This window comes from Miscanthus floridulus, chromosome 6 (assembly GCF_019320115.1).
Source record: "Miscanthus floridulus cultivar M001 chromosome 6, ASM1932011v1, whole genome shotgun sequence".
Taxonomy (NCBI): domain Eukaryota; kingdom Viridiplantae; phylum Streptophyta; class Magnoliopsida; order Poales; family Poaceae; genus Miscanthus; species Miscanthus floridulus.
In genome coordinates, this window is record NC_089585.1 from 140,690,268 (window position 1) to 140,702,470 (window position 12,203).

The 12,203-nt window shown below is 43.7% G+C and overlaps 1 protein-coding gene across 1 annotated transcript; it reads right to left on the reverse strand.

Moving 5' to 3' along the window:
• Positions 1 to 1,354: 1,354 nt before the first annotated feature.
• LOC136459934 (non-specific phospholipase C2-like) lies at positions 1,355 to 5,406 on the reverse strand. Its single transcript, XM_066459779.1, has 2 exons — positions 4,675 to 5,406; positions 1,355 to 2,585 (listed from the first exon to the last, which is right to left on the reverse strand). Exons 1-2 carry the CDS (start codon positions 5,259 to 5,261, stop codon positions 1,595 to 1,597), a joined length of 1,578 nt encoding a protein of 525 aa, XP_066315876.1. The 5' UTR covers positions 5,262 to 5,406; the 3' UTR covers positions 1,355 to 1,594.
• Between the last annotated feature and the right edge of the window lie 6,797 nt (positions 5,407 to 12,203).

The window sequence follows — 12,203 nt, forward strand, 5'->3', positions numbered from 1 at the left end:
ATTCCCTGTTGTGGATATCCATATCCAGCCAATCCACCAAACCAAACACTACTCATCCATGGATGGCCATCTCCCATCCATGTATATCCACCCAACCAAACACACCCAAATCAACCAATTCTAGATAAGGTAAATAGTAATATATCATATTGTAGTCCGTTAACCCTAAAATTTAGCAGAATATAATCTCATTTACTCTGTCAAGAATGAAATGGTGATTGATCAACACACTCCATTCTCTAAAACAAAAAAACTAAGTGAGAAGATAACTTTTGGGCCTGTTTGGCCTTCGCCTGAGCCCGTCGAGCCATAGCAGGGTGGCGCCAAGACTACGGCGGCCGTTTTGCTCGTCGCTTTTTGGCAGGGTGTGGGGTGAAAAATGAACTACCAGCGTGTGGTCACGCTGCGGCACGCCGTAAGTGCGGCACCCAACCAAACGGCCGCCAAAACTGCAGTGCGGTGCGGTGAGGTGTGGCCGCGAACCAAACACGCCCTTAGTTTTCTCTTGGTGAGCTACCTCCATAACTCGGTAAAAAAAATCTAAATTTCTCACAAATTATTCAAATTCTTGGCTCTCTTTGTAAATTTAAATTTTGGATCATTTTGTACCTTCTCTTCTGGATCCATAGTTGCTCATGTTTGCTGGAGGCACTGTTTGTCTCAAGCAGCTGCTAGACGCCCGTCATCACACCATCATCCATCAACTCTTCAAGCCTTCCTCAAACAAATTGTAGAACAAATATTGACGCCGGTGAGCTGCTGGCCTGTTTGTTACCCATGGTGCTTTGTTGTTATGTTGTCGGCTATATTGTGACCACAATTGTTTTCATTTGTGACCAAAAGTTACAGTAAAATCGCATGATTGGTGATCGATCTACAACCATGGTGCTTAGTTAATGAACTTCTCTTAGGATTAAACGAATTTTGTGGTTATTTTTCACTGTCCATTTTAAATTTCTACTCCCTCCACTTCAAATTATAAGTCGTTTTGTCGTTTTTAAATACACAACTTTTGCTATGTTTCTAAGCATAACCTATATCTAGTTGCATAGCAAAAATGTTACGTATCTAAAAAAAACTAAAATGACTTAGAATTTGAAATAGAGGCAGTCAATATTTTTCCTAGAGGCAAGCCACATTACCAACCACACTTGCATACCCGTCTCTAAAAGTTGTTGGTTTCTATACAAGATTGGTTAGAAGCGGTAAAAAAACCACCTCTAGCAAGTGATTTATAATTTGAAATGGAGGGACTAATTTTTTTTACCTCCCTAGAAATGCTTTTGGTAGTAGTTCTAGATAAATTTTACTTACCACGAAGTTTGAAAATTCGTATCATTTGGACACCGTGGAGTATTTGCTAGAAGCAGGCGAACCTTTTATAAGTGCAAATTCAACGACACGCATTTGAAGGGACAATCTCGTTTGCCCATCTTCCCAAGCACAGCGCGAATCTGTATCACCATACTAATTAAAATTCGTTTGTACAGCACAGAGCACACGAATATTTTGATCTATAGCACGGGCACATCCTAACTGACTGTGATCTGTATATTTGTAATCCAATCCAATTTGTATGCTTTGATCAGAGTTTCTATGGGCGTTGGATCCTGGTGGTGAGGGATGGCCTCATCTTGACGATCTGCTCGCCGTCGACGCCCATCCGCCTGGCGGACGCGCCGGCCTCGAAGTAGCGCTTGACAGCGGCCTTCATGTAGTCGATGCCTTCCCTGACGTTCATCTCTTCCCTGATCCGGTCCTGCAGGCTAGCGAGCTGGTGGTCCCCGTTGAGCACGGAGGCGAGCTGGATGATCTCCTGCTGGAACTCGCTGAGCTTGGCCTCCTCGTCGGCCTCCGTCTGCCTGATCCTCGTCGGCGTCGGCAGCTGCTCGGGGCAGTCCGTCCTGGGCTCGGTCCTCCCCTGCGCCACGCCCTCGAAGGTCCCCGCCCACGCGTCCCGCTTCGTCAGGAAATCCTGCGGCAGGTTGAAGATCTTCTTCACCGTGGCCGGGATGGACGAGTGCTCGTACTGCGACGTCGGCGTCGGGCCCTGGGGCGTGTGGACGACCGTGCCCTTCTCGATCCAGGGGGAGACGAGGATGGCCGGGACGCGGACGCCGAGGCGGTGGAAGGTGAAGTTGTATGGCGGCGGGCCGACGATGCCGTCGGGGCTGGGCACGCCGGCGACGGGCGTGGGGACGTGGTCGAAGAACCCGCCGTGCTCGTCGTAGGTGATGACCAGCAGCGTCTGGTTCCACTGCGGGGACGCGCGCAGCGTCTCGTAGACGTACTTGACCAGCATCTGGCCCTGGTACACGTCGTGCGACGGGTGGTCGTCGTTGGCCGGGTCCAGCTTCGAGTCCAGGTAGTGCTGCTCGATGACGGCGTAGTTGGGGAGCACGCCACGGCTGGCGTGGTTGGCGAAGGAAGGGCGGAGCGGGTGGAAGTCCAGCAGGTACTTGAGCTTGCGGAGGTTCCGGTAGAAGAGCACCGCGGGCACGTCCTGGAAGTAGACGCCGAAGGAGAGCCCGGCGTCGTGGAGGTTGTCGAAGATGGTCCGCTGCGGGTACCCCTCCGCCAGCAGCCTGCGGTGGAAAAAACAAAAAGCTGTGATGGGCGGCCGTTGTTGGTGTCATGTATGCAACGGCCCATGTAGAATACATATGGCTGGGCCCTTTTCCTTTACGAATTTGGCTGATTGCTGCTGAAATGGATCGAAACTGTACCAGTTTGGCTTTGATCCGGATGCTTACTTAGGCCCTGTTTAGTTCCCTTCCAAAATACCAATTTTTTAAAGATTTCTCGTCACATTGAATCTTTGGACACATGCATGAAGCATTAAATATAAATTAAAAATAAAACTAATTACATAGTTTAGACGAAATCCACGAGACGAATCTTTTAAGCCTAATTAGACTATGATCGGACACTAATTACTAAATAACAACGAAAACGCTACAATGTCGTTTTGCCAAAATTTTTGAGAACCAAACTGGCCCTTACCTTACCTGCTAAGCTTTAGCTTCAGCGTTTCAGGCACTACAGATGGAATGGAATCTAGAAAGCAGAATACCTGTTTTGTTTGTTTTTTCCTTTTTCTTTTTTTATATCGACTGTCAGGCCTTTTGCTTTATCCCTTTTTGGACTCGTGGAAGCAACCTCTAGTTGAATCTGAATCTAAAAAGAAGTTGATAGAGCCTACTACTATACTAGTCTAATGAACACGAGTAATATCTGGCGTTTTTGCCGAGCATAGCGGGAACAGAGGTACGGCCATCCTGTAGAGCAACGCGGGAACAGAGATACGCTCTGTTCGTTTCTCTGGTAACCAATCAACCATCCATCCTTTCAGCCATGACTTATCAGCCCAACAAACAGGCATATGACTACTCTCCTATGGCTATGACAGTAGTGTTACTAGTACAGTAACAGTGTTTATTTATTTACTACGAACAGGAGCAGTGCGGAGCTGAATCCTCTCAGCTCAGCAGCAGCAGCAGCAAGTGGCTAGCTTGAGCCGACGCACCGACCTGCTCGATCCGCATGCGCATCCACTGACGAGAGTGAGATCACAGTCCTGTACTACAGTCTATACAGTGAACAAAAGCCAAAGGAAATGCACAGCTCATTTCTTAACAAGTCAAAACTTCAAATCTAACCAAATATATAACAAACCTACCAATGTTTATGATATATAACTATCACTACATTAATCATGACATTTATTTTCATAATAAATTTATTTAAATATATTACTGTTGATATTTTTTTCTTATAAAATCAGCCAATTTTTTTTAAAAAAAAATCACAACTTGAGAAATGAGATGTACTATTATTTTGTCAGATATTGATTGACTTATGATTTGACCACTACGTAATGCATGCAAGTACACCAACAAGGTCACACCTAGGACATTATTTCAGGCGTTACAAGTGTTATAGCATTGTTTCAATAAAAAAGTATAGATAAACCTTAAGTCAACAAAAAAATAAAAGACAAAATGAAAAACAAAACATGGGACCGAGGTACTATCCTTTTATTAGTAAGTGCTTGTTTAGTTCCTAAAAAGTTTTTCAAAAATTGCTACAGTAGTCATCACATCAAATCTTGCAATACGTGCACAGAGCATTAAATATAGACGAAAAAAACTAATTACACAGTTTGGTTGAAAATTACAACGTTTTAAGCCTAATTAGTCTATGATTGAACACTAATTACTAAATAAAAACGAAAAGTGCTACGGTCGGCAAATTTTCAAATTTCGCGAAGTGCTACATAGGCTATGTTAGCTCTAGTGACTAGCTAGTGAGCATGCAACAGATTTGACACCCGCACTGCACTAGCATCCATGCATGTATCGATCAATAATTCAATCAATGCTAACAAGGTTGGCAACCAACCCGTTGCAAATTTCCTACGGTGGTCGATCGTCCACACACGCACCCAGACGGAACGCAGTAATATATGCCAGCTCGAAAAATCATCTGCTAAATTATTAAATACGACAAAAAAAAGAATTAAAAGAGCAGGAGCCAGACACTGGACAGTGGACAACACAGATATGGAATAATAAATGTACACGAATAACGAATAAATAAAAAGAGTACTCAAATAAAAATAAAAAGAAGAAATGCAGCAGCACGTATAGTATAGTGTATATACGAGGCACGTACGTCGGGTTGTTGCTGGTGGCGCCGCCGGACGTTCCGGAGTGGACGAACAACCGGTTGGGCTGCGTGGACGACGGCACGGACGCGAACCACCGGTCGCAGACGGCGAACTGCGACACCAGCTCGCGGTAGACGGCGACGCTGTCGGGGGCGAACCCGTGCATGACGGCGTCGGTCATGTTGCCGCCGCCGATGGACCGCGCCTGCTGCACGAAGCCGTCCATCCGGGGCGGGCCGGACGCGTCGTCGGAGCCGAAGATCTGCTGCCGGATCTCCTGGAACGAGTGGCCCGGGTCCGGGTCCACGTACGCCGCGCCGTCGCCGAAGTAGACGCGCCCCGACGACGGGTCCGACGTGTTGGCCGGGTTCCACTCGCGACCCGTCACGCCGTCGATCTCGGGGTTGAGACGCTTCATCCATCCCAGCATGTGGTCGAACGACCGGTTCTCCATCACCAGCACCACCACCGTCTTGATGGGGCTCGTCGTCGATGTCGATCCCGCAGCGCCGGTCAGGAGGAGGAGGAGGAGGAGCACGGCGACGGGCGGCGCGAGGCTCCGTGGCGGCGGGCGGGCGCGAGCCGCCGCCATTGTTCCTTCCTTGTTCGCTGCGACCGAATGTCCAGTGGCACAGTGGGGTCGGGAGGAGGATTGGGGAGGGAGGGAGTGTGAGCAGGGGGGCCTCTGGTCTGGTCTGGTCTGGGTTGGGAGCTCGTGCTCGTGAGTGATGGATGGACCCCGGCGGTGGTGGTGGCGTGGCGTGGCGTGGCGTTTTATTGGGTGCGGAGTGGGGAGGTGACGGTTGTCCGGTTGCGGATGGAATGGATACACTCGCATGGACGCGGTCAACTATACCGAGGTGCATGGGTGTCGGTGCATTAGAAGTAGGGACAAAAACGGATGGTATATTGACGGATATCACTGATATTATATTTGTTTTTATATTTCTGTACGGACGGATAGTGTCAACCATACCGGATATAATACAATTGAATATTGACATCATAAATATGCAATTTGAGTATTCAGATACGAATACGATATCGGATGTTGAATATCCGGACTCGAATACGGATGGATCAAAACACCTCTAAACGGATTCGGTCTCGAATACGGTCGGAAAATATCAGTACCATTTTCACCCCTAATTAGAAGACCCATTACTCCTTTGGTAGCGTTAGTGGTAAATGATTTAATACATAATTTTAGTTTTCTTCAACGATAAGACCTAAAAGACAACATTTTCTATAAATATGTCTTCAGAAGAGAGGATACTCAGATTTATGTTATGCCTCTTCTGACACCAAAAATAGGTTTTTCATATAGGTACTATGTTGGACACTATATGTATTGTATTGGAGACTCATTTTATATTTGAGTTTCTGTTGAAGACAGACTTAGCATGACGGAATCCTAGCTCGGTGCATAGGCGTAGCGCAAAGAAAACGATTCCCTCATCAATTCCATTCCCACCGATATTACAAATCAGCAGCTAGCCGTGACAAAATAATGGAGTTCATGCATCCTTATAAGTTCATCCCGTAATCTTGCTACTAGTATCGTCAACGGGTTCATTCCACGCATTAACCATTGACAATTGCTAGGACTCTTGTTCAAGTGCATTAGCGCACCATTATGGCCTCTTAGGACTCCTATATGGTTCGTGTGCATTAGCATTATTGCTGAGAATAATTTTAGGACATATTAAGACCCCATTTGACATACCTTCCTCCTACCTCGACTTCGTATATGGATTTTTAGGATCCATCTAAATTCATTCGAAGCAAAACTATTTTCTTAGCTTTGAGCGTTAATATCTAAATCTTTTGTAGACTAATTGACAAATCATAAGTATCGTTTATATTCATTGTATAAAAAGAACTTCATCTCTGAATTACTTAATATAATATATTTTGCATAGATTTTCCTAGTAAAAACTTTTAAAAGGGTTTAGCTTATGAATAACATAGGTCGAGAAGTAGATAGACAAAAGAAACAGCTCATGTCTAATTATAGCTCTAGATTCGCAGACTTTGTGTATTTTTTAATATCCAGCTCTAAGAAATATGCACAATCTTTTCCTTTAGGGCACATTCAGTTTGCACGGGATCAAGCCTTGGAATTGATTGGACCAAGAACGCTGCTGTATTTTATACATCCAAGCATCACCAGGAACGATTCCGACTAGGATTGAGCCTAACTGAAGGGGCCCTTAATCTATATCTCTCTGCTAGACAGGGCCTAAACCTGAAGGAAAAAAGTTTTTCATGATAATTGCTTTGATCAAGGTCGAATACTTAAAAAAAACTATTTATATATGAATATAAACATCAGGAAGGCTAAGGACATTTATTTGTTTCCATTTCTTTAGAGCATGGTTTAAACTAAGCCAATTATTTACTGTATATCATTGACATATCATCTACAGCTTATGTAGCTAAAGCCAACTCATATAATAGTTAGCTATACATATACACTATATCATGAGTACCTAGGCCACTTCATTATTTTCTCATAAAATGTCTTGAAAGCCCCTTAAGTTCACAGCTTGCCTCTTTAGTCACTTCCCCACACCAGCATAAATCTGTACAAATCTGGTGGCATCTCCTACGTTCTGCTTACATCGGCTTGTTGCTGTCAAAATAAATATGTACTCTCTCCATTCCAAATTATAAGATGTTTTGTCTTTTTTAAATACATAACTTTTGCTATGTACTCCATTTGTCCCTAAATATTTATCATTATTGGTTTGCATGCCAGAAGTTTAAATAGATTTATAGAAAATATTAGCAACATTTGTATCTCTAAATAAATTTATTATGAAAATAGATTCAATGATCTATCTAATGATATTAATTATGTACCATAAATATTAATATTTTTAGTATAAATTTAGTCAAAGTTATGCTTCCCGGAAAGCGAAAACGACAGTTATTTAGAGACGGAGGGAGGATGTAAATATACAATATATCTAGTCGTTTTGGAAGAGTGGATGTCTACATGGCCAACGACCCTATGATGTAGCGCCACATCTCTTCTCCATCTTCAAGAGAAAAAACCAGAACGCTGCACCAAACTCTGCTTGCCAACAATTGGATACGCGAGATCAACCTACGACATCAAGCTTTTCTGGCCAACACTTTAACAGAGTACGCATGTCTATGGCGAGAGACCACACGCATCACGTTGAGAATGGGGACGCCAGATGAAAATTCAAGGAAAATGGAGAATATTCCGCTTCGTCAGCTTACCACGCCTAGTGTATAGGCACAACCCGCAATAACATCGAAACCATTATAGGGAAACCGTGGGCGCCGTCTAGATGTAAATTCTTCAGCTGGCTTGCCATACAGAACTGAGTCTGAACTGCTGACAGATTGGAAGTCCGGAACTGGCCAAATCAAAGGATCTACCCACTTTGTAGACTAAATGCAGAATCAGGCCCGCACCTTTTCAAAGGTACATTCACGAAGCGTTTGTGGAGCGAAATCGCAGTCTGGACGGCAAATCATAATTGCACCCAAATGCCTGGCTGTCTAGTGACACCCTCGACAAGTGGTGGACGGCCATGTCAGCTGTGCCTAGTGCAAACAGGAGAGGCCTTCGTTCGATCGTCATCCTAGTTTGGTGGGAAATTTGGAATGAAAGAAATGTGAGAATATTCTAACGCGTTGAGTCCACAAACTTTGGGGTGCTTCAGGAAATCAAGGAAGAGGTGAGAGTGGATCATGGCGGGAGCAAAGCACCTGGATAATTTTGTGAATCACCACTTCCCACAAATTTGATCAGCCCTTTCCTAGTCCACGTCTTTTTTCTTCTTTCGCTTTTTGTGGTTGATGTATATTGGTTTGGCTGTACAGTGCCCGTCTGGGCGTCCCCTTCTTTTCGATATAGTGGGCAGCTCTCCTATTGGTTCGTTTTAAAAAATAAATGTACCTAAAAAAATTAAAACGTCTTATAATTTATAATCGACAGGGTATATATATGGGAGTAAAATAAAAGGTACCATCTGTGACTGAGGCGGATCTACAGGGTATGCCAGGTATGCACTCGCATACCCTATGGCCCGGCCCATTTTAGTAGTTATTACTTTCTGCTAATAATGTATAAAAGAAAAGGTCACGAGGGCTGCCACTGCTCCGTGCGTTGCGAAGTCGTGATTACAAGTGCCGCCGCCGCCTCGCCTCTTCGTCTCTGATCCTCTGCTTCACGAACTCGCAATCCACCGATCCCATCCCAGTGCGCCAGCACCTAGTCTCCATGATTTGTTATCATAATTAAGGAATTCCTAAGTGCCGCGGCTGACCCTGAAAGAGAAGCCAGGATGTGGTTATGCCGTTCTGGTTCTGAAAAAGAACCTGGCGTCTGCTGCTAGCGTTCTGGTTTCCCGGACAAGTGCTGCTGCCGGTGTTTTGTTCCTGAGGGCCCAGAGACATCTTCACGAGTCTAAGACCTCACCAGGTTTGCCGGTTTTAACTATTTATTATCATTTTTTTTTCTAAAAACTTACAACTTAATTACTTGTTATTACTCATCATTCGTTTAATTATTCATTGAGTAACATATTTTCTCATGAAAATAATATAATTTATACATTTATGTCACTTAGGAAGCATCACCTAGAAAAATCAGAACCAGCATTGTAAGTCTCTTGCTCTCTTTTATGCATATATTTTGAACTATATATCATAATGGTATTTGAATTATTGTATTATTGTAATAATTCATTAAACTTTCCAACTTAATTTTTGAATTTAAGACGTATATATCATTATTTAGTACATATAAACGGAATTACATTATAAATTTTTATCAAATTTATAAATGGTTTTACCGAATTGTATATAAATTTTTTTTACGCCGTACCAAGATCCACGACTTCTGGTCCGTGACTCCGTTCTGGACGTGTACTCGAGGTCTCGAGCAAGGTAAGCGGTGCGGTGGGAACCAAGAACGTAGGGGAGGAGTTACGAGGAGGATGGTCGGCTGATCGATGCGGTGCTGTGGACCCATGTTCAGTGGGAGTGGGAAAGATAGATAGATGCTCAATCAGGCCTAGCTAGTGGGAACATGCATGCGTGCCGCTTTCGTTTCGCCGTGTCTAGCCCAACGAAAGCAACCAGGCAGGCGTGCAGTGCATGCATGCTTGCCGCTGCCGCACCTCCTGGAACCGATCCGAATTGAAAGCACCGGCCCCGGGCCACGGCCGTGCAAGAAACACGCACGTCGGTCTCTCAGCCTGAAGAAGCCTGAGCGACTGACCGATCGCGTGCTTTTATTTATTTCTACCGACAACACTGACAGGTATCGTAGTGTGATATTTGTGCGTGGATGGGCAGGTACGTACATACATACTCCTATATATATATATATATATATATATATATATATATATATATATATATATATATATATATATATATATATATATATATATATAATATATATATATATATATATATATATATATATATATATATATATATATATATGTTCCAGAACAGGAATGAGTTTACGTACGACGATCTTGTAGTGTTCAAATAAACGAAAAAAAGAATCTTGTCCATTTCAGCTGCGCGCCGGCACGAGCACGACGGAAAAAATAATGATCGAGTACGTTGCATTATTACTACGTACCTTCCATATCCGTGTGCGTGGAGCAGCTGCTGATGCATGAGTACAGTTAAATAAGCGCTGGGCCTTTTGTCGCGATCATCTTCTATCGCATATATACGATCCTTTTCCGATGCTTTAATTGATTCCATGCATGCAATAATCATTCATGAGCGTGGAGCTATCAGCACAAATTAAACGGCATGGCACGTCCAGGCGATGCGATGCGCCGCCGGGCGCCCCCATCAATTAATCTCGTCATATATACGGTGTCCCTCTAGGCGATCAGAATCCATTTCTGAGCACGTACATCTGTGAGACGCGATCGAAGAAGCGTGCGCGCGGCATGCAGAGGCATATGGCTGATGATGGCCCAAGTTTGTAGCTTTCGATCTTCCCATGATCTCCATTTTCAGTTGGCAGGCTCCGTCCCCACTTCTTCCCATGATTCTGCTGTAGCATATTATTGTGGCAAATATTATTATGGAACCAGTAATTGAGCTAGCTATATCCCGGCCCCACGATTAATCAGACGATAACGTTGCAAGGCCCTGAGGCTCGGCTTGGGAGCAGTATACTGCACAGTAATGCGCGCGTCAAGTGCTTGGGCTGTAATAATTAATTAACAAGGGGGGGGGGGGGGGGGGGGGGGGGGGGGGGGGAATAACTAAAATACTTTTTTATGTACTAAAGATAACAAAGGGGAGTAAGGGGGTGTTTGGTTCACTCTTCATCTCCTAAATCAAGTCCCATTTAGTCACTTTTTACCCAAATATTTTAACTAAATAGGACTAAATGTGCTTTAGTACGTCAACTAGTCACTCAAATGTTGCTAAATGAGACTAAACCTCACATTTTAGTTACTTTGGAGCCAAACACCTTGACTAAAAGGGACTAAAAAGACATCTTTTACAGTCTGTTCGCTTGAACTTATCAGCCGACTTATCAGCTAGAATCTATAGTATTTTTCTCTCACAACAAAACAGTTTCAGCCGGTTTTAATACCAGCCGAACATGCTCTAATTAAGGGTGATTAAAGTTTAGAAGCCGGTAACTAAACTTTAGGACGTGCAAAACCAAACAGAGCCACTATGTGCTTGTCCTTCCGATCGTTGTGAAAGCACCACCGCCACCGCACTGTTTTGAATGACACCCACCGCCGCGCCGTGCACTACACACACTTTATTACTGAACCATATGGCGGCAGATTATTAGTGGTTATACCTACGCATGACAGCACACAGCAGGCGTAGCCAAGGGCACGTGTAGATCACTTGTACTAGTTGTTAGTCTAACTAAAATTTAAATCGCTGTTTGAATACATAATATACTACTGAGTGGACTAACGATTACTGTATTAGTTAGACTAAACTAAAAATTCGTTTATCTTATTTGTTTGTATGGTCTAGGACTAAACTTTAGTCATTTTTAATCCAAAATGATCGTCGTCCAAACGTACAGACCCTAATTTGTCTCTCCTGAATTAAAAAAAAACTATCGCAACGCACCTGCATCCCGGCCACTAATCCTATTGCTCTACTTAAAAAAAAGATCCTGTCGCTAATGCTAGTTCCAGCTTAATTGACCAGCTAGCCTAGCCTATAGCAATAATGTGCTCTCAAAGCAAAAGCCAAAGCCAAAGCTAAAGCAACAGCACTTTTCCTTTTTTTTCTCCTTTTTTTGGTAGTGTGCCGATCGATCGTTATCGGTGCTGCTGCTATGCGATACGATCCTAGTCTGCCTCATGATATCTAGTGAGACAAAGCTATTAGTCCCTTGCGTGCTTGGCTCCATCTCATACGTATACACATGGTTCGTCGTTCGTTTCAAAAAAAACGCACATAAATCATTTCTCTAAAAGTCAATCAATTTCAGATTTAACTTAATTTATAAAAAGTAATACAAATATTTGTACCTCCA

What these genes read in the sequence shown, in the direction of transcription:
- LOC136459934 (XM_066459779.1), bottom strand. Translation starts at nt 5,261, where the DNA reads ATGGCGGCGGCTCGCGCCCGCCCGCCGCCACGGAGCCTCGCGCCGCCC. An exon ending in GCCACCAGCAACAACCCGAC is followed by an intron (nt 2,586 to 4,674) that starts GTACGTGCCTCG and finishes TTTCCACCGCAG; the next exon opens with GCTGCTGGCGGAGGGGTACC.